The sequence below is a fragment of the Microcaecilia unicolor genome, chromosome 3 (genome assembly GCF_901765095.1).
Source record: "Microcaecilia unicolor chromosome 3, aMicUni1.1, whole genome shotgun sequence".
Taxonomy (NCBI): domain Eukaryota; kingdom Metazoa; phylum Chordata; class Amphibia; order Gymnophiona; family Siphonopidae; genus Microcaecilia; species Microcaecilia unicolor.
In genome coordinates this window covers 173,049,811-173,071,082 of record NC_044033.1, presented here as the reverse complement: position 1 = coordinate 173,071,082, position 21,272 = coordinate 173,049,811, and the positions used below count along the sequence as shown (strand labels likewise).

General features: G+C 48.3%; 1 protein-coding gene across 2 annotated transcripts in view; it reads right to left on the bottom strand.

The window, feature by feature from the left end:
• The window catches only part of OS9 (OS9 endoplasmic reticulum lectin), a 191,457-nt gene that overhangs the window by 97,490 nt on the left and 72,695 nt on the right, over positions 1-21,272 (bottom strand). For both annotated transcript variants that reach the window (XM_030196589.1, XM_030196590.1), the window contains exon 6: positions 15,934-16,135. In XM_030196589.1, coding sequence (XP_030052449.1) covers positions 15,934-16,135 — 202 coding nt within the window. The remainder of the gene's footprint in view (positions 1-15,933; positions 16,136-21,272) is intronic.

The following is a 21,272-nucleotide window of genomic DNA, read 5'->3' as shown; positions in this document are numbered from 1 at the left end:
CATTATGAGCCGTGACATGACCCTCAAGAGCCAGCCCAGCCTGGGCGTAAGTGAAGGAAATGCAATCTGCTAGCCAATTGGATATGGTGCGTTTTCCCACAGCCACTCCCCTCCTGTTGGGATCAAAAGAAACAAACAATTGGGCGGACTGTCTGTTGGGCTGTGTCCGCTCCAGATAGAAGGCCAATGCTCTCTTGCAGTCCAATGTGTGCAGCTGACGTTCAGCAGGGCAGGAATGAGGACGGGGAAAGAATGTTGGCAAGACAATTGACTGGTTCAGATGGAACTCCGACACAACCTTTGGCAAGAACTTAGGGTGAGTGCGGAGGACTACTCTGTTATGATGAAATTTGGTGTAAGGGGCCTGGGCTACCAGGGCCTGAAGCTCACTGACTCTACGAGCTGAAGTAACTGCCACCAAGAAAATGATCTTCCAGGTCAAGTACTTCAGATGGCAGGAATTCAGTGGCTCAAAAGGAGGTTTCATCAGCTGGGTGAGAACGACATTGAGATCCCATGACACTGTAGGAGGCTTGACAGGGGGCTTTGACAAAAGCAAACCTCTCATGAAGCGAACAACTAAAGGCTGTCCTGAGATCGGCTTACCTTCCACACGGTAATGGTATGCACTGATTGCACTAAGGTGAACCTTTACAGAGTTGGTCTTGAGACCAGACTCGGACAAGTGCAGAAGGTATTCAAGCAGGGTCTGTGTAGGACAAGAGCGAGGATCTAGGGCCTTGCTGTCACACCAAACCTCCTCCATAGAAAGAAGTAACTCCTCTTAGTGGAATCTTTCCTGGAAGCAAGCAAGATGCGGGAGACACCCTCTGACAGACCCAAAGAGGCAAAGTCTACGCTCTCAACATCCAGCCATGAGAGCCAGGGACCGGAGGTTGGGATGCAGAAGCGCCCCTTCGTCCTGTGTGATGAGGGTCGGAAAACACTCCAATCTCCACGGTTCTTCGGAGGACAACTCCAGAAGAAGAGGGAACCAGATCTGACGCGGCCAAAAAGGAGCAATCAGAATCATAGTGCCGCGGTCTTGCTTGAGTTTCAACAAAGTCTTCCCCACCAGAGGTATGGGAGGATAAGCATACAGCAGACCCTCCCCCCAGTCCAGGAGGAAGGCATCTGATGCCAGTCTGCCGTGGGCCTGAAGCCTGGAACAGAACTGAGGGACTTTGTGGTTGGCTCGAGATGTGAAGAGATCTACCAAGGGGGTGCCCCACACCTGGAAGATCTGTCGCACTACACGGGAATCGAGCGACCACTCGTGAGGTTGCATAATCCTGCTCAACCTGTCGGCCAGACTGTTGTTTACGCCTGCCACATATGTGGCTTGGAGCACCATGCCGTGACGGCGAGCCCAGAGCCACATGCTGACGGCTTCCTGACACAGGGGGCGAGATCCGGTGCCCCCCTGCTTGTTGATGTAATACATGGCAACCTGGTTGTCTGTCTGAATTTGGATAATTTGGTGGGACAGCCGATCTCTGAAAGCCTTCAGAGCGTTCCAGACCGCTCGTAACTCTAGAAGATTGATCTGCAGATCGCGTTCCTGGAGGGACCAGCTTCCTTGGGTGTGAAGCCCATCGACATGAGCCCCCCACCCTAGGAGAGACGCATCCGTAGTCAGCACTTTTTGTGGCTGAGGAATTTGGAAAGGACGTCCCAGAGTCAAATTGGACCAAATCGTCCACCAATACAGGGATTTGAGAAAACTCGTGGACAGGTGGATCACGTCTTCTAGATCCCCAGCAGCCTGAAACCACTGGGAAGCTAGGGTCCATTGAGCAGATCTCATGTGAAGGCGGGCCATGGGAGTCACATGAACTGTGGAGGCCATGTGGCCCAGCAATCTCAACATCTGCCGAGCTGTGATCTGCTGTGACGCCCGCACCCGCGAGACGAGGGACAACAAGTTGTTGGCCCTCGTCTCTGGGAGATAGGCGCGAGCCGTCCGAGAATCCAGCAGAGCTCCTATGAATTCGAGCTTCTGCACTGGGAGAAGGTGGGACTTTGGATAATTTATCACAAACCCCAGTAGCTCCAGGAGGCGAATAGTCATCTGCATGGACTGCAGGGCTCCTGCCTCGGATGTGTTCTTCACCAGCCAATCGTCGAGATATGGGAACACGTGTACCCCCAGTCTGCGAAGTGCCGCTGCTACTACAGCCAAGCACTTTGTGAACACTCTGGGCGCAGAGGCGAGCCCAAAGGGTAGCACACAGTACTGGAAGTGACGTGTGCCCAGCTGAAATCGCAGATACTGTCTGTGAGCTGGCAGTATCGGGATGTGCGTGTAGGCGTCCTTCAAGTCCAGAGAGCATAGCCAATCGTTTTCCTGAATCATGGGAAGAAGGGTGCCCAGGGAAAGCATCCTGAACTTTTCCTTGACCAGATATTTGTTCAGGGCCCTTAGGTCTAGGATGGGACGCATCCCCCCTGTTTTCTTTTCCACAAGGAAGTACCTGGAATAGAATCCCAGCCCTTCTAGCCCGGATGGCACGGGCTCAACCGCATTGGCGCTGAGAAGGGCGGAGAGTTCCTCTGCAAGTACCTGCTTGTGCTGGAAGCTGTAAGACTGAGCTCCCGGCGGACAATTTGGAGGTTTTGAGGCCAAATTGAGGGTGTATCCTTGCCGGACTATTTGGAGAACCCACTGATCGGAGGTTATGAGAGGCCACCTTTGGTGAAAAGCTTTCAACCTCCCTCCGACTGGCGGGTCGCCCCAGCACTGACACTTGGATGTCGGCTATGCTCTGCTGGAGCCAGTCAAAAGCTCGTCCCTTGCTTTTGCTGGGGAGCCGAGGGGCCTTGCTGAGTCGCACGCTGCTGACGAGAGCGAGCGCGCTGGGGCTTAGCCTGGGCCGCAGGCTGTCGAGAAGGAGGATTGTACCTACGCTTGCCAGAAGAGTAGGGAACAGTCTTCCTTCCCCCAAAAAATCTTCTACCTGTAGAGGTAGAGGCTGAAGGCTGCCGGCGGGAGAACTTGTCGAAAGCGGTGTCCCGCTGGTGGAGCTGCTCTACCACCTGCTCGACTTTCTCTCCAAAAATATTATCCGCACGGCAAGGCGAGTCCGCAATCCGCTGCTGGATTCTATTCTCCAGGTCGAAGGCACGCAGCCATAAGAGTCTGCGCATCACCACAACTTGAGCAGTGGCCCTGGACGCAACATCAAAGGTGTCATACACCCCTCTGGCCAGGAATTTTCTGCACGCCTTCAGCTGCCTGACCACCTCCTGAAATGGCTTGCTCAGGGGGGAGCTTGTCCACCAAGCCCGCCAACTGCCGCACATTGTTCCGCATGTGTATGCTCGTGTAGAGCTGGTAGGACTGAATTTTGGCCACGAGCATAGAAGAATGGTAGGCCTTCTTCCCAAAGGAGTCCAAGGTTCTAGAGTCCTTGCCCGGGGGCGCCGAAGCATGCTCCCTAGAACTCTTGGCCTTCTTTAGGGCCAAATCCACAACTCCAGAGTCATGAGGCAACTGAGTGCGCATCAGCTCTGGGTCCCCATGGATCCGGTACTGGGCCTCGATCTTCTTGGGAATGTGGGGATTACTTAGAGGCTTGGTCCAGTTCGCCAGCAATGTCTTTTTGAGGACATGATGCATGGGTACTGTGGACGCTTCCTTAGGTGGAGAAGGATAGTCCAGGAGCTCAAACATTTCAGCCCTGGGCTCGTTCTCCACAACCACCGGGAAGGGGATGGCCGTAGACATCTCCCGGACAAAGGAAGCGAAAGACAGGCTCTCAGGAGGAGAAAGCTGCCTTTCAGGAGAGGGAGTGGGATCAGAAGGAAGACCCTCAGACTCCTCGTCAGAGAAATATCTGATGTCCTCTTCCTCTTCCCACGAGGCCTCACCATCGGTGTCAGACACAAGTTCACGGACCTGTGTCTGCAGCCGTGCCCGGCTCGACTCCTTGGAACCACGGCCACGGTGGGAGCGTCGAGAGGTAGACTCCCTCGCCCGCACCGGCGAAGCTCCCTCCGCCGACGTAGTCGGGGAGCCTTCCTGGGAGGCTACCGCAATCGGTACCGCAAGCGGCACCGATGTCAGAGACCTCACCCCGGGCAATGGGCCAGCCGGCGCCTCGCTCGACGGTACCGGTGGCGCAAGCACCCCTGGTACCGGAGGGGTAGGGCGCAACAGCTCTCTCAGGATCTCTGGGAGAACGGCCCGGAGGCTCTCGTGCAGAGCGGCTGTGGAAAAAGACATGGAAGCTGATGCAGGAGTCGATGTCAGAACCTGTTCCGGGCGTGGAGGCTGTTCCGGGCTGTCCAAAGGGGAGCGCACCGACACCTCTTGAACAGAGGGCGAGCGGTCCTCTCGGTGCCGATGCCTACTGGGTGCCGACTCCCTCGGGGACCCAGAGCTCTCGGTGCCGACACGGGAAGGGGACCGGTGACGATGCTTCTTCGATTTTTTGGGACGAAGCATGTCACCGGAGCTTCCCGGCACTGACGAGGAGGACATAGAATCCAGCCATCTCTTCCTCGGGGCCGAGGCCGAAGGAGGTCGGTCTCGGGGGGCCTGTACCGCAGGAGCCCTCAGGGTAGGGGGAGACCCACCCGAAGGCTCACCGCCACCAGCAGGGGAATGGACAGCCCTCACCTGCACTCCAGAAGAAGCACCACCGTCCGACGACATCAGCAGACGAGGAGGTCTCGATACCACCAACGCCGACGCAGCCCTCCGATGTCACCCCGATGCAGAGGGCCGATGCCTCGATGCACTCGATGCAATCGGGGGCGAGGATGAAGGTCCGGGCGCCGACGACGTCGAAGCAGTCGATACTCCCGGTGCCGATGCCGACGAAGAGCCCGAGAACAAAACGTTCCACTGGGCTAATCTCGCTACCTGAGTCCGCTTTTGCAAAAGAGAACAGACTACAGGCCTGCGGGCGGTGCCCAGCCCCCAGACACTGAAGACACGACGCGTGCCTGTCAGTGAGCGAGATTACCCGGGCGCACTGGGTGCACTTCTTGAAGCCGCTGGAAGACTTCGATGTCATGGGCTGAAAAATCGCGCCGGCGAGATCAAAACTCGAAATGGCGAAAATGGCACCACAAAAATAGGGGGAAGAAAACTTCGAACAGAGGCCTAAATAGGGCCTACCCCGACGACGAAAGAAAACTTACCGGGGCAAAACTAGAAGTACAGGAAGGGAGCAGACCGAAAAGGTCTCCTTCCGACACCTTTTTTTTTTTTTTTTCTAAAGCGAAGTCGAAAAACGACGCGCGAGGTCAACTTTCGGGGCGTGAACGGCGAAACACGACCGTACCGAGCGCGGACAAAAGAAGACTGGCCGGCACGAGCCGGTTCGGGCGGGAAGACGGCCGCGCATGCGCGGTGCGCATCGGCGCGCGAGGACTAGCAAAGGACTTTGCTAGAAAGCGTTCCGATTGGAGGGGCTGCCGTGGACGTCACCCATCAGTGAGAACAAGCAGCCTGCTTGTCCTCGGAGAATGATAAATCTCAAAATTGTTGCCTGTTATTATTGTAACCACAATAATACAGTTTAAAAAAAAAAATCTCCATGCACCAGTCCAACCTGCACCATTTGCTGGAAGCAGAGAAATACTGACAGGTTCCTAGCAGCACCTCTTATTATACCGGTGATGCCACTGGAATCTTCAGCTTCTCTGCCTCTTTCTACAGGAAAAGGAGCTAGGATGTTTGCTGTTATGGCTTCTACTAGGTGAAATTCTTTGCCGGGAGATCTTAAGCAAGAAAATAATGAGAAACTGTTGGCTCTTCTAGATTAAAGGATGGCTATGATGATTTAATGTGATGCTAGAGATGTATTACGTATGTTTATGTACCCGTAAATTGCCTTGATTGAAACTTTTATTTAAGACACACTGTATAAATTGTTTGTATGTGTTTTTATGTAAACCACTTTAGATGAATTTTTTTGGTTTGTTAAGCTTTTAATAAAGATACAGGGAATTAAATCACTGGCCTGAACTGGTCTTACAGAATAAGGAAATTAAGGTAAAATTATGTATAATCATACCTGATAATTTTCTTTCCATTAATCATAGCTGATCAATCCATAGACTGGTGGGTTGTGTCCATCTACCAGCAGGTGGAGATAGAGAGCAAACTTTTGCCTCCCTATATGTGGTCATGTGCTGCCGGAAACTCCTCAGTATGTCGATATCAAAGCTCCATCCGCAGGACTCAGCACTTAGAGAATTACACCCACGAAGGGACACTCTGCCCAGCTCACCACCGCCGAAACGGGGGAGGGGAATTAACCCAGCTCATCCCCACACAAGTGGGGGAGGGGAATCCGTCCAGCTCATCCCCGCGGAGCGGGGGAGGGACACCACACCCGCCGATGCGGGGGGATCTGGCTTATCCTGCAACCGCAACCGCGGGAGGAGCTGACTGACCCTAACACCGCCGAAGCGGGAGGGGTACAAAGCTGCCCTACAGCCGCACGAAGCGGGAGGGAGTGCCGGCAGAATTTATGTCTCAATCCAGCCCCGTAAAATGGAGGGGAGAGGAATGCAGCAGCTCACTGTAACACAAACTCGTCTCAACTCTTGAAGAATCCAAGTGAAAGAAGAACTTGAACACGAAGTCCTCCTGAAGTAACTGAAGGCTAAACTTGAACCTAAAATTCAACCAGAATATAAACAGTACAGATATCTGGGAGGGGCTATGGATTGATCAGCTATGATTAATGGAAAGAAAATTATCAGGTATGATTATACATAATTTTACCTTCCATATCATCAAGCTGATCAATCCATAGACTGGTGGGATGTACCGAAGCAGTACTCACCCAGGGCGGGACATAGAAATCCCTGACCTCAACACTGAAGCTCCAAACCGGGCCTCCGCCCGTGCAGCCACAGTCAAACGGTAATGCTTGGAGAATGTATGAGCCGAAGCCCACGTTGCCGCCTTGCATATCTCTACCAAGGAGACAGATCCGGCCTCTGCCATCGAGGCCGTCTGAGCTCTCGTGGAGTGAGCCTTCAGCTGGATAGGCGGCACCTTCCCCGCGGCCACATAAGCCGCTGCAATGGCTTCCTTGACCCATCTTGCCACTGTAGGCTTAGCAGCCTGCAGACCCTTACGAGGACCTGCAAACAGGACAAATAGATGATCCGATTTCCGGAAATCATTGGTCACTTCCAAGTATCTGATGATGACTCGTCTCACATCCAGATATTCAAGAGCGGAGTACTCCTCTGGGTAGTCCTCCCTACGAAAGGAAGGGAGACAGAGCTGCTGATTCACATGGAAGCGAGAACCAATCTTGGGCAGGAAGGCAGGCACTGTGCGAATAGTCACTCCTGCCTCAGTGAATTGCAGAAAAGGCTCTCGACATGAGAGCGCCTGGAGCTTGGAAACTCTTCTGGCTGAAGTGATAGCCACCAAAAAGACTGCTTTCAACGTCAGGTCTTTCAGAGATGCCCTCGACAAGGGTTCCAAAGGCGGCTTCTGCAATGCTCTTAGCACCAGGTTGAGATTCCACGCAGGCACCACTGAGTGCAGAGGAGGGCGCAGGTGATTAACTCCCTTGAGAAAGCGCACCACATCTGGCTGCGAAGCCAGGGAAGCACCCTTCAGGCGGCCCCTGAAGCAAGCCAGAGCCGCTACCTGGACTTTAAGGGAACTGAGCGACAGGCCTTTCTCCAGACCTTCTTGCAGGAACGCCAACACTGAAGAAATTGGAGCAGTGAAGGGAGAAAGTGAGCCTGCTTCACACCATGCTGCAAAGATACGCCAAACCCTGGCGTAAGCAGTAGAAGTAGAGCGCTTCCTCGCTCTCAGCATAGTGGCGATGACCTTGTCTGAGAAGCCCTTCTTCCTCAGACGCTGCTGCTCAATAGCCAGGCCGCAAGACCAAAGGGAGAGGGATACTCCATCACCACGGGACCCTGATGTAACAGGCCCTGCTCCACTGACAGCCGCAGAGGATCGTCGACTGAGAGCCTGAAGAAGTCCGCATACCAGGGACGTCTGGGCCAATCCGGACCCACCAGGATTACCCTGCCGGGATGCTTTGCCACCCGGTCTAGCACCCTGCCCAACATGGGCCAGGGCGGGAACACATAGAGGAGCTCTTGTGTCGGCCACTGTTGGAGAAGAGCATCTACTCCCAGGGATCGAGGGTCCCGTCCTCTGCTGAAAAAGCGCGGCACTTGGCCATTGGCCGATGACGCCATCAGATCTAGGCTCGGCTGGCCCCAGCGCTTCGTGATGTCCAAGAACGCCTGAGCAGATAGTTGCCACTCTCCGGGCTCCAAGGTATGGCGACTGGGAAAGTCCGCCTTGACATTCATGACTCCGGCAATGTGGGCCGCTGAAAGCTGCTCCAGGTTCGCTTCCGCCCACTGGCAAAGACTCATAGCCTCCTGGCTAGAGGGGCGCTCTTGGTACCTCCCTGGCGGTTGATATAGGCCACAGCCGTGGCATTGTCCGACAGGACCCGTACAGGCTTCAACACCAGTACCGGGATGAACTCCAATAACACCAACCGAATGGCTCTGAGTTCCAGGAGGTTGATAGACCACTTGCCTCTGCAGGAGACTAGAGCCCCTGCGCTGTCCTTCCCAAGCAGTGGGCTCCCCAGCCCATCAAAGAGGCGTCTGTCGTGACGACAATCCACTCCGGGGTCACCAGAGGCAATCCTGCAGACAACTTGTCTGTCTGCGTCCACCAGCTCAGCGCCTTGCGCACTGCTGGGTCCACGGGAAGGCGCACAGCATAATCCTCCGACATCGGAGTCCAGCGCAGCAGCAGAGATAGCTGTAGTGGTCTCATATGAGCCCTGGCCCAGGGCACTACTTCCATCGTGGCCGTCATAGAGCCCAACAGCTGCACGTAGTCCCAAGCCCGAATAGGAGAGGCTACTAGGAACTAGTCCACCTGAGCCTGAAGCTTGACAATCCAATTGTCTGGCAGGAACACTCTGCCCACTTGGGTGTCGAATCGAACTCCCAGATACACCAGGGACTGAGTCGGGCGCAGCTGGCTCTTCTTCCAGTTGATGATCCATCCCAGGGAGCTCAAAAGAGCAACTACCCGGTCCATAGCTTTGCCGCACTCTGCAGAAGAGGGGGCTCGGATCAACCAGTCGTCCAGATAAGGATGGACTTGTACTCCTTCCTTTAGCAGGAAGGCCGCTATGACCCCCATTACTTTGGAAAAGGTCCGTGGAGCAGTAGCCAACCCGAAAGGGAGGGCTCTGAACTGGAAGTGTCGTCTCAGGACTGTAAAACGCAGAAAGCGTTGGAGAGGAGGCCAGATGGGAATATGCAGGTACGCTTCCTTGATGTCCAAGGAAGCCAAGAACTCTCCTGCCTTCACTGCCGCTAGAACAGAGCGGAGAGTCTCCATGCGAAAGTGCCTCACTTTCCAGGCCCGATTGACCCCTTTGAGGCCGAGGATAGGCCGGACAGAACCTCCTTTCTTTGGAACCACAAAGTAAATGGAGTAACGTCCCTTGCCAATCTGATTTTTTGGCACCGGAACGACCGCACCCAGGCGGATCAGGTTGTCCAAGGTCTGCTGCACTACCACAGCTTGACCGGAGACTTGCAGGGAGAGAGTACAAACCCGTCTCTTAAGGGTTGGCAGAACTCTAGCTTGTAGCCGTCTCTGATGACTTCCAGCACCCACGCGTCTGAAGTTATAGTGGTCCACTCGCCCAGAAACGAGGACAGCCGTCCGCCAATCTGCACTGGGGCGTGGACCAAGGCCCCGTCATTGGGTACGAGACCCTGGGGGAGGACCGGAGGGAGCACCTCCGGGACGGCGGTCTCTGCGAAAGGAATGCTGCTTGGGGGAGAAATTCCTCTTGAAGGAAGAGGGGGCAGAGGAACCCGACTTGCCCGGGCGGTACCGATGGGCTTCCTGCAACCGTCCTCTGGAGGTATCGGGACGAGTACTAACCCGAGCCCTGACCTCTGGTAATTTCTTGCCCTTAGACGTGCCGAGATCGGTCACGATTTTGTCCAGCTCGACCCCAAAGAGCAGCTTGCCTTTAAAAGGCAATCTAGCCAGGCGGGATTTAGAGGCGTGGTCAGCAGACCAATGTTTCAGCCAAAGCCACCGCCGCGCAGAGACTGTCTGAGCCATGCCTTTAGCTGAGGCTCTCCAGACATCATACAGCAAGTCTGCCAAATAGGCTAAGCCCGATTCCAGGGCCAGCCAATCAGCCCTCAAGGAATGATCCGAGGGGGAAGCCCGCTGCACCATAGTCCGGCACGCCCTGGCCACATAGGAGCCGCAAACTGAGGCCTGCAAACTTAAAGCAGCTGCCTGAAAGGACGACCTTAAGGTCGCCTCCAATCTTCTGTCTTGGGCGTCCTTTAGGGCCGTGCCACCTTCCACCGGCAACGCCGTTTTCTTAGTCACCGCAGTGATTAAAGAATCCACGGTAGGCCACAGATAGGCCTCACGTTCACTCACAGCCAAAGGATAGAGGCGGGACATAGCCCTAGCCACTTTAAGGCTCGTTTCCGGGACATCCCATTGAGCCGAAATTAAGGTGTGCATGGCATCATGCACGTGGAAGGTTCTAGGCGGGCGCTTCGTCCCCAGCATAATGGCAGAGCCAACAGGGGCTGAGGGAGAGACGTCCTCCGGAGAGGAAATCTTCAAAGTGTCCATGGCCTGTAACAACAGGTTGGGCAAATCCTCTGGGCTAAAAAGCCGCGCTGCAGAGGGGTCATCCGCTCCATCCGAGCGGGGATCTATCTCCTCCAAGGAATCCGCAAAGGATCGTTGGGAGACCTCAGACACGCTGCCCTCATCTACATCGGAGGAGACAAAAGTCCTCCAAGGCCTGGAAATCAACCCGAGGGCGTTTACCTCTGGGAACCTCAACCTCTTTATCCGAAGAGGGAGCAGGGGCAGCGTTTTGCATGAGGAAAGCCTGATGCAGCAGCAAAACAAACTCGGGGGAGAAACCCCCCAGACTGTGCACTTCCGCAGCCTGGGCAACAGCCCTAGACGCACTCTCAACCGGCGCTCGCAATAGCGGGGGAGAGACATGCTGCGCATCCAAAATGGCGTCCGGCGCGAAACTCCGTGAAGGAGCCGCGCGGGAAGAACGGCGCTTAACTTTAGCCGCTTTTGTGCCGTCGCCCAAATTAAGGGCGTTCATGGCATTAATGTCTCCAACCTCAAGGGCGGCCCCGAAGAAGCCGTCCGAGCCGCGTGGCCGGCCAAGATGGCGGAGGCGAGGAGCGGGGGATGGGCGTTTATGGCGGGAAAAAACCGCCACGCCGGAGGAATGACCGGGACATTCATCGGTCACTAAACTATCACCCATCAAGGGCGAATCAGGTTGTAAAACCCCCGCATCCCCTCTAGAAGCGCTCCAGCGATCCGGGGAGCGACCCTTTGCGCCCTCGCCCTCCGACGCCATTGCCACGAGAAGAATCGGGGAACCCCCTGCCCGCTATAAAAAGGTAAAATTACCTGCTTGCCGCTCCGAGCTGTAACGAACTGGTGTCCCAGTGAGTAGCTGCAATGAACGTTTAAAGAAACGTCGAATTAAACGCCTTTAAAGACGTTTAAAAATTTTTTTTTTTTTTTTTTTTTTAAACGGAGCCAGCGGGAGGGGGGAGAAAAGGAGGGACCTGGCACCACCAGGTTTGCACTTGCTCAAAAGAGCCCTCAACCCCAGGCCTCAACAAAACCTAAGGATTAGGCTTGGAGGCCTAGCCAGAGCTGCTGCTGTGTGTGACCACCACCTGCTGAGATAGAGAACATACTGAGGAGTTTCCGGCAGCACATGACCACATATAGGGAGGCAAAAGTTTGCTCTCTATCTCCACCTGCTGGTAGATGGACACAACCCACCAGTCTATGGATTGATCAGCTTGATGATATGGAATTTTAACTTCAACTAAGTTAGAAATGCAATGGATCAACAAACGGAAAATTCTTTTAGAAATCTTCCCCAATACATTGGGAATTGTTTTGAAGCCAGCTGCAGAATCTGGACCACTGCAGGTAGTTATGAATTCTACTTTTATATTTTAAATCATAGGTCTCTTTTACTGTTAAGTTGTACTTCTACGGTCTGTGCCCTGGAAAGGTAAGGACAAATCAAACTCTGGTATACAAATAAAATATCACATATCATGTAAAGTGAGTTTATCTTGTTGGGCAGACTGAATGGACCGTTCAGGTCTTTATCTGCAGTCATTTACTATGTTAGTATGTATGTTCATGGAGTTACAATTTATGTACTGCTTATGTAACATACTGGACAGGAAGAAACAACATGATAATTTACTCATTGGTAACCAGCTGTAATCCTATATACTTTGCTTTCCCTCAAAAAATGATGTGATGCTGGCAGCTTCTTCAGATCTGGAGCCTCTTAATGATTTATTTAATAGATCTTTAGAGACGGGAGAGGTTCTGCAGTATTGGAGATGAGCAGATGTGGTCCCTCTTCACAAAAGTGGGGACAGGGAAAAAGTGGAATTCTACAGGCTGGTAAGCCTGGTAGAAAAAATAATGAGTCCCTGCTGAAGGAAAAGATAGTTAACTTTCTAGAATCCAATGGACTGCAGGATCTGAGGCAACATGGTTTTTACCAAAAGAAAATCCTGCCAAACGAATCTGATTGATTTCTTTGACTGGGTGACTAAAGAACTGGATACAGGACATAAGCTAGATAAAATGATTTCAGCAACGCCTTTGATACAGTTCCTTACAGAAGACTCTTGAATAAGCTGAGAGGGCTGAACTTAGGACCCAAAGTGGTGAACTGGACTGGAAACTGGTTGACCAACAGGCAACAGAGGGTGGTGGTAAATGGAATTCGCTCAGAGGAAAGGGAAGGCAAGTAGTGGAGTGCCTCAGGTGTCGGTACTGGGGCCGATTCTATTTAATATATTTGTGAGAGACATTGATGAAGGTTAGAAGGAAAAATTTACCTTTTTGCGGATGACATGAAGTTAGCCAACAGAGTGGATACCCCAGAGGGAGTAAAAACTATGAGAAGATCTCAAAAAATTAGAAGAATGGTCAGAGGTCTGGTCGTTAGTTTAATGTGAAGAGGTGCAGAAATCCAAAGGAGATGTACGAGATTGGACTAGCGAGATTGCTAAACACAGCTCAGGAAAGGGACCTTGAAGGTGATGGTGTCTGAGGATCTCAAGGTGACAAAACAATGCAACAAAACAATGGCCACAGCCAGAAAGATGCTAGGCTGCATAGAGAGAGGTATAACCAGTAGGAAAAAAAGGAGGTGATGCTCCTGTACAAGTCATTGGTGAGGTCCCACTTAGGAGTACTGTGTTCAGTTTTGGAGGCCGCATTTTGCTAAAGGGTATAAAAAGACTTGAAGCAGTTCAGACAAAAGTGACGAAAATGCTATGGCGTTTATGCCACAAGACATATGAGGAGAGACTTGATGACCTGAAGATGCACATTGTATAAATCTGTGGTCAATAAGATAGTGGACCACTGTGTAATTTTTAAGATGCCTGCCTTTTCTGTGAAGCAGAGTTTGCCCAACTCTGTCAAACAGCAAAGTAAGGTCAGACAGTTTTTCAGTATAATCTTAATATTCTACTTGCAAGCACAAAAGCAGGGAGGAGTGAAGAAGGAGTTGAAGCCCTAGGACTCATCTGTGTTGAGATTTATAGTTGGAGGTCATGAGACTGGTTTTGCTGAAACAAGTAAATCAAAATGTTGTGCTTAGATAAGGAGGCCATCAGCAGAGACAGAAGACTGAGAATAGTCACGAACACATAGAAAAAAATGTATAAAAGGAATAGTTTATGACTATATAACCAGGAATCTTGCTAGCTCTGCGTAGCGTTTTTTTTGCTCCAGGCTGCTAAATCCCTCCACAGGAATATAGAACGGAAGAAGACTATTTGTATGTACTATTTATGAATTGCAACTGGCAAAGCAGCAATTAGATGTCTAGCTTCTATGATAAATTTGTAATTGGCTAATGGTGTATCTCTTCCTGCGTTGTTTAATCCAAATTAATTTATCCAGAGAATAAATGTCTGAAAGTTTAGCCTTGCATCTTACAGCCTGTCTGATAAGAAGTCATAGGTATAAGGTTAAACACAGCCAAAGAGTTTCTCTCCAAGCAAGGAGAACTTACATAGTAACATAGTAGATGACGGCAGAAAAAGACCTGCATGGTCCATCCAGTCTGCCCAAGACAAACTCATGTGTATACCTTACCCTGATTTGCACCTGTCTCTCCCAGGGCCCAGACTGTACAAGTCTGCCCAGCAGTTTTTCCCGCCTCCCAGCCACCTGTCCCGCCTCCCATCACCGGCTCTGGCACAGACCATACAAGTCTGCCCTCCCCTATTCTCGCCTCCGAACCACCAACCCCTCTTCCCCCCACCTGCTCCGCCACCCAATTTTAGCTAAGCTTCTGAGGATTCATTCCTTTTGCACAGGATTCCTTTATGCATATCCCATGCATGTTTGAATTCCGTTACCGTTTTCATCTCCACCACCTCCCGTGGGAGGGCATTCCAAGCATCCACCACCCTCTCCGTGAAAAAATACTTCCTGACATCTTTCCTGAGTCTGCCCCCCTTCAATCTCATTTCATGTCCTCTCGTTCTACCACCTTCCCATCTCCGGAAAAGATTCGTTTGCGGATTAAAACCTTTCAAATATTTAAACGTCTGTATCATATCACCCCTGTTCCTCCTTTCCTCCAGGGTATACATGTTCAGGTCAGCAAGACTCTCTTCATACGTCTTGGAACACAAATCCCATACCATTCTCGTAGCTTTTCTTTGCACCGCTTCCATTTTTTTTACATCCTTTGCAAGGTACGGCCTCCAAAACTGAACACAACTTCTCTAAGGCTGAAGTGTAGTCCCCTCCCAAAGGGCAGCCAGAGAGATAAATTCAAATTTTCTGCAACACTGGGATAAAATAATTTTTATTGTAATCATTTATTTACTCTAATAAATTTTAGCATTATTATAAAAGAGAAAAAATATATACTCTGGAGTGTGTTTCCTTTGCCAGAAGGGCTTTCAGACTCTTCTGAAGTGTTTAGCCCCCTCTTAGAGGCAAGAAGGGGGCTTTATAACACTTCCTGGAGAAAAGGAGAGACAACAGTGATATGATACCGACTTTCTGATTTGTGCATGCAACAAGAAACGGTATAGAAAATAAATAAACGATAAACGATACTATGTAACATAGCTACCAGATTATTAATGAAGGTTAATGAAATCAAGCAATCATATAAACCCTGTCCAGAGGTACCTCTGCTGGCTCCCAATTGAGCGCTGAATAAAGTTTAAGGTTATACCTATTTTCAAACCTTTAAATCAAATGAGGCCAAAAATCTAGGCTAACACACTGTTAGCCTAAACATGACCTAATATCTTCCCAAAAGGCTTTGTTAATGCATGTTATTTTACTGGTAACTAGATTTCATTGTAAATGGAATAAGCAGAATATCAAGAATGTGCGGAGAGATATCCTGCCTTCTGATAGAAGATATCATGTCCACTAATGCAGTCAAACACCTTAGCATAAAAGAAAAATAGTTATGAAAATGAAGCATAGGAATAAGATATACTTATAGGCCAAGATTTGAAGACTTTGTTGCTTACGAATGCCTTTTGGGATGATGGTGATTAGTGAACAATGAAATAGGGAGACCGACAGTTATTTAATTATGCTCATATTATCTGCTTTGAATATGAATTTACAAGACAGGTTATAAATGAATAAATAGAATGGAGTGAAATGGAGTTTCTTAGGATTTCAGATCCTGTTCCACCAGTTCCGATGAGGTCATCCCATCATTTTTATAAACAAAACCACTTATGATAGCAATAAGATATTCAGTTTTTGCTTGAAATCGGGAAGGCAGGCCCTGCTGATTATCTCTGCAGACATGGCACATGGTTAGATTATTTTGATACTCAGATACTCACAGACTTGCGCTTTGACATAGGCTACATACTGCTCAGGACTCAGAGCTGGATGGCATTTGATGGACTGAGGAGTAGCAGTGGAAGGAAGTCGCAGGAATGGATGATGGCATATGCGAGTGGTGTGTACCGTCAGAACGTATGAGCAGGACTGAGGCTCATCCACACGAGCAATATAATCCCCTGAGCCTTCCTCACACATGAACTAGAACAGAAACAGAAAAAGTACAGACATTATTAGCTCACTAATTGTGCCAAACCAGCGCCAGCTGTTTTCCTGAGATCACTTCCCATCCTGATATTCTCTACTATAATTTTGTGTCTAGAAAGTCTCCACATTTCAAGAGTAAGAGTATTTTAAAAGGCCAATAATTTTTTTAACTTACTGCAAGGCATGACCAGAGAAACATACAGAGCTCAGCACTTGGCCCTATACTCTGCCAAACAAAACTTCAATCTGGCTCTCAGCTCAGGACTATGCTTCTGGGGAGAGTCCTTTTCACAAGCCTTTAAGTAAGAGTTAATTTCTACTCTTTACAACAGAGATGCCCAAGTTTGTTTTCCTTATTTTTATATTTTATTTAAATAAGCCAGATGATCTCTAATCCATACGTGGCAGGCCACATGAATATTTTAGCCTGTTAAAGCATGATTTACATTAATTGAAGCTTGTGAACCTCTCCTGAAATTGTGATTTCATATCCACAAAATAGCTCTTGTAATGCTCCGAAATCATGTGTGCTAATTAGGTAAAAGATGTTTGCTAAAAATCTCAAGTGGCCTGTATATTGGAACTAGGGGGGTTCAAACAAACCACAGCCACGAACACAGCAGCAGCATGAGAACTGGCTGAAATCCATAAATCTTAATATTCATCTATTCTCGCCACAAGTCAATTCAAAGGAGGAAATAAAACAAATGAGTCATCACTTGCAGGATGTCTTCTAAAAAGAAGTCTTGGGGGGGGGGGGGGGGGAGTTGGTAAACTCAGAAACCTCCGAGATATATCTCAGCTCCAATTCAGAAGGAACAATGCCCTAACTGATAATTTTTTTTTCCTTTGGTCCTTCAGACTATTCCAGAAAAATAATTATGACCATAGACCAGCAGGTGGAGATAAAGAACTTAGAACTATGGTATTCTGTATAAATCCACCACATAGCTTCCACTATTTAGTAATCTGGATAGCAAGCAGTGGAAAAAGATATACAAGACAGGGGACAAAAAGCAACTACTATACTATATATTGTAAATTTGAAATCCATAAAACATGAGAACTATATTAACAAGAAAAAACTCTGCAACAAGAGTTCAACTCATGAAGACAAAATATTCTACAGAATAAGACAATCAAGTTTCTTTAGAAAGGGTAGGGTTCTGGAATATTCTGAACGACTAAAAAGAAAGACATAATTTTTCCATCCATATTGTCCTTAGACTATTCCAGAAAAATGGGATGTTAAAAGTAATCTCTAAGTAGGGTGGGAAGCAGCAACTGCTGCCTCAAAGATAGATGATCCAAAATTTGCATCCTGATGGGCCGCATCAACTCTGTAATGCCTAGCAAAAGTATGCAGAGATGAGGTATCTGCCTTGCAAATGTCTGAGGGTGAGATCAGATAGCTCTCTACCAAGATGGCATGGGCATGCAGAGCTATCGGAGCTGTCTTGCCTGCAAGAACGCAAGCAGAAAACATAGCTTCTTTGAACCAATGAGAAATCTACGGTTTGGATGCTGCTTGTCCCTGCTGAGCATGCCCAAACAGTACAAAGAGCCCATCCAAGCACTGAAATTCATTGGTAACTTCTCAATAACGAAACAGAGCTCTGCAGACATCCAGCAGCCGCAAGGAAGGAAGATCTATTGACTGGTTAAAATGAAAAGAAGAAACAACCTTGGGAAGAAAGGAAGGAACCATGCAAACAGAAACCCCTGCTTCTGTAAAACAGAGGAGGGTATCGCAGCAGAAAAGAGCCTGAAGATCGGAAATTCTTCTAGCAAACAAAAAAATGGTTTTTCTGGTTTCTAAGGTTAAATCCTTTAAGATACGTTTCTAAAGCAGCTCAAAGTGAGGTTGCTGAAGAGCCCACGGAACCAGATTGAAAGATTCCATTCTAGACATATGGGTCATAGAGGCAGGTGACGATGACTGGACTCCTTTTAAAAACACAGGCTACATCTGGATGCAATACTAGCGATAAATTCTTTAAACATCCCCTGTAACAAGCTACACAGCTACCTGTACTTTAAGAGAATAAGGGTCAACCCATTCTCAGGGTTGGACTGGAGAAAGGCAAGGATCTGGAACACTGAAGACGACATAGGAGAAACAGCCCTCTTAGGTCCTCCACATTCTAGCATATGCCATGGAAGCAGAATGCTTTCTAGCTTGCAGTAGAGTAGCAATAACCTCATCTGAATAACCCTTGTGTTTTTCAATAGCCATGCCTCAAGAACTCCAGAAGAATTGTCCCCTGGTGCATAAGACCTTTACACCTAGGAAGTCTGAGGGGATGATCCTGCAGAACAGAGATCCGTGTACCACAGCCGGCAGGGCCAAATCGGAGCAATGAGGATTATTGGATTCAGGTGGCTCACAATGCAACACAGCAGGCAACCCACCATGGGCCACAAAGCGAAGGCACACAGAAGACTTCTGCGAGGCCACAGCTGAACTATCACATCCAGACCCCGAGACCTAATTTTTCTGTGACAACTGAAAAAACTCGAACTTTAGCACTGCACTGGGTAGCCATCAAATCCATGGATTAACATAAGCTGGAAAAATCTTTGAAAATTTTAGGAGTTTTGTTAGAACATAATGTGTCTTGGGAATCCCAGGTGAATAGTCTTGTAAAAAAATGTTTCTGTGTGATGAATAACTTAAGATGGATTCAGAAATACTTTGCTCTAGAGTCATTTCAACTGTTAGTACAAGCATTAATTCTTACAAATCTTGACTACTGTAATATACATCTTGGCTGCACAAAACATCTAATGAGAAGACTTAGAATTATTCAGAACACAGCAATTCGTCTTATGTGTGGTTTAGGTAGATCTGACAGGATTTCTATATATTACAAAAAAGACTCCATTGGTTGCCAATTGAGGCTAAAGTTTTTTTATAAGCTTTGTAAGATTTTGAAGGGAGTAGCACCATGTTATATGTTTCCAATGATTAAAATTCAGACTTCCAAGTATTTGTTCCTTGTTACAAAGGCTTAAGTTCTAAGAAATACTTACAGCTTTATTTTCCTATCAGGCCTCTCAAATTTGGAATTCTTTACCAACTTTGGTGAAATGTCAATCATGTTAATTAGTTTTCTGTACATTTTTAAAAACCAATTCAGAAAGTATGTGCTTTCTAGCTAGATATTATGCTGTTATTGTATATTAATGTTTTTTTTTCTAAAAATCAATGAGCTCCCAGTTTTGTACACTGGTTATATCTCGAACTGTGATCCACTCCGAACCCACTTAAAGGTGTTGAGAGAAATATAACATTAACATGATTGGAAGTTCCCAGGTTTCACAACAAGTTGGAATTCAATAATTACTACTCTCCTGGATTCAGTGAGTGTCTGCTAACAAAATAAGCTTGGACATTGAGAATTCCGGCTATGTAGGCTGCCGAGACATTTCTCTGCCCATATGAATAACATGTTAGATTCAGACTGAGATGGAGACTTCGAATGCCCCCTTGTCTGTTGATATAAGCTACTGCTGTTGCATTGCCTGAGAAAACCCAGACTGCATAGCAGGAAAGAAGAGGAGCTAATGTCAATAGCACTTCTGATTGCTCTCAACTCTAGGTGACTGATTGGCCATGACGCCTCCAGTTTGGACCATGTGCCCTGAGTTACATGGTTCTGAAAATGAGCAACCCATCCCAACAAGCTGGCATCTACTGTCAAGATTTTTCAATCGGAAATTACTAAGGACACTCTTTTGAGAAGAAGGCTGGGCAAGCAAAGCCACTTATCATACTGCACTTGGCTACCGTTGTCCAAGATATTTGGTGATTGTACTTCTGAGAGAAGGGAGGCCAGCAACTGAGGAGCGATGACTAAACAGGTTTCATGTTAACTCATGTCCACAAAACTACCTTCAAGATGGCTGCTATGGAACCAAAAACTTCTAGTTCCATGCCCGAGGACTACTCTGTCACAAGAGAGACTGAATTTGGGACTGTATTTTAAGAATCCTGTGATCTGGGAGCAACATTTTGCCTTCTTTGGTACTGAAAAGAATCCCAAGATATTCTAGGGTCTGAGAAGGTTGCAACCTGCTCTTTTTGAAACTGATTACCTAGCTGAGAGAATGAAGAAGGCTGACTAATGTGGAGGTCACTTGCTCACTGTCTTGAAAAGAAGCAAGTCGAATCAACCAATTGACTAGGTAAAGGATGATACAGGAGACCTTGTTGGTTTAAGTAGGCCAGCACAACTACCAGCACCTTGGAGAAGGTCCTGGGAACCGTGGCTAGGCTGAAGAACATCACCTGAAACCAAGTGTTGCCTCACTACCACAAATCAGAGAAGCTTCTAATGTGAAGGCTATATAGGTACATGAAAGTAGGCTATTCAGATTCAGGGGTACTAAGAAATTCTCCCGGATGAACCAAGGCAATGACTGAATGCAAAGTCTCCATTTGGAACTGTGAAACTCAAAAAGAACTGAGATTTTCTTTTTAAGTCTAAGACTGAAAGCAAGAAGCCATCCTGCTTGAGACCTACAAAATAGATGGACTATTTGCCCTGTCCCTGGACTCTTGATGATTAAAGGATAGAACAAAAAGATGTCACTGTGAGGTTGACAAACAATGGGACAATATAGTATGAGAAGGCATTTGATTGTAGCTAAAGGAGAGCCAATCGATGTTAATCAACAGACTAAGATAAGTGCCTCTTTTGCTGTTTAGACCCTCATTGGGTCATTTTTTTGAGAGTATAGTGATAGAGGATAAGAGGTAGAGGTGAATGTTCTTCACATTAAGTTATTTTTGAATTTTTGAATATATATTAGAGCACTGGTAAGTGGTTTACAGAAACATAAAACTAAAAAAACCATGGACAGGTTCTATGATTGAGAAGCTCAACCACCCCTAGAGACTAACAGTTGAGAGCCTCATTTGGGTGAGTTAATTACTCTGAGAACTCTCCAAAAAACAAATAATAAAAGATCATCAAATGTTTCAGCTTTGTGAGTAAACATCCTTCTACCCCTTATGTATATCCACTTTTTGGAACCTCTGGTTTATATTTTGTTGTTATTTTCTTTTACCAGGGAGTTATTTTGGGATTCATTGTTAATTAAGCTCTTCTTGGGGTATGGGCATGAC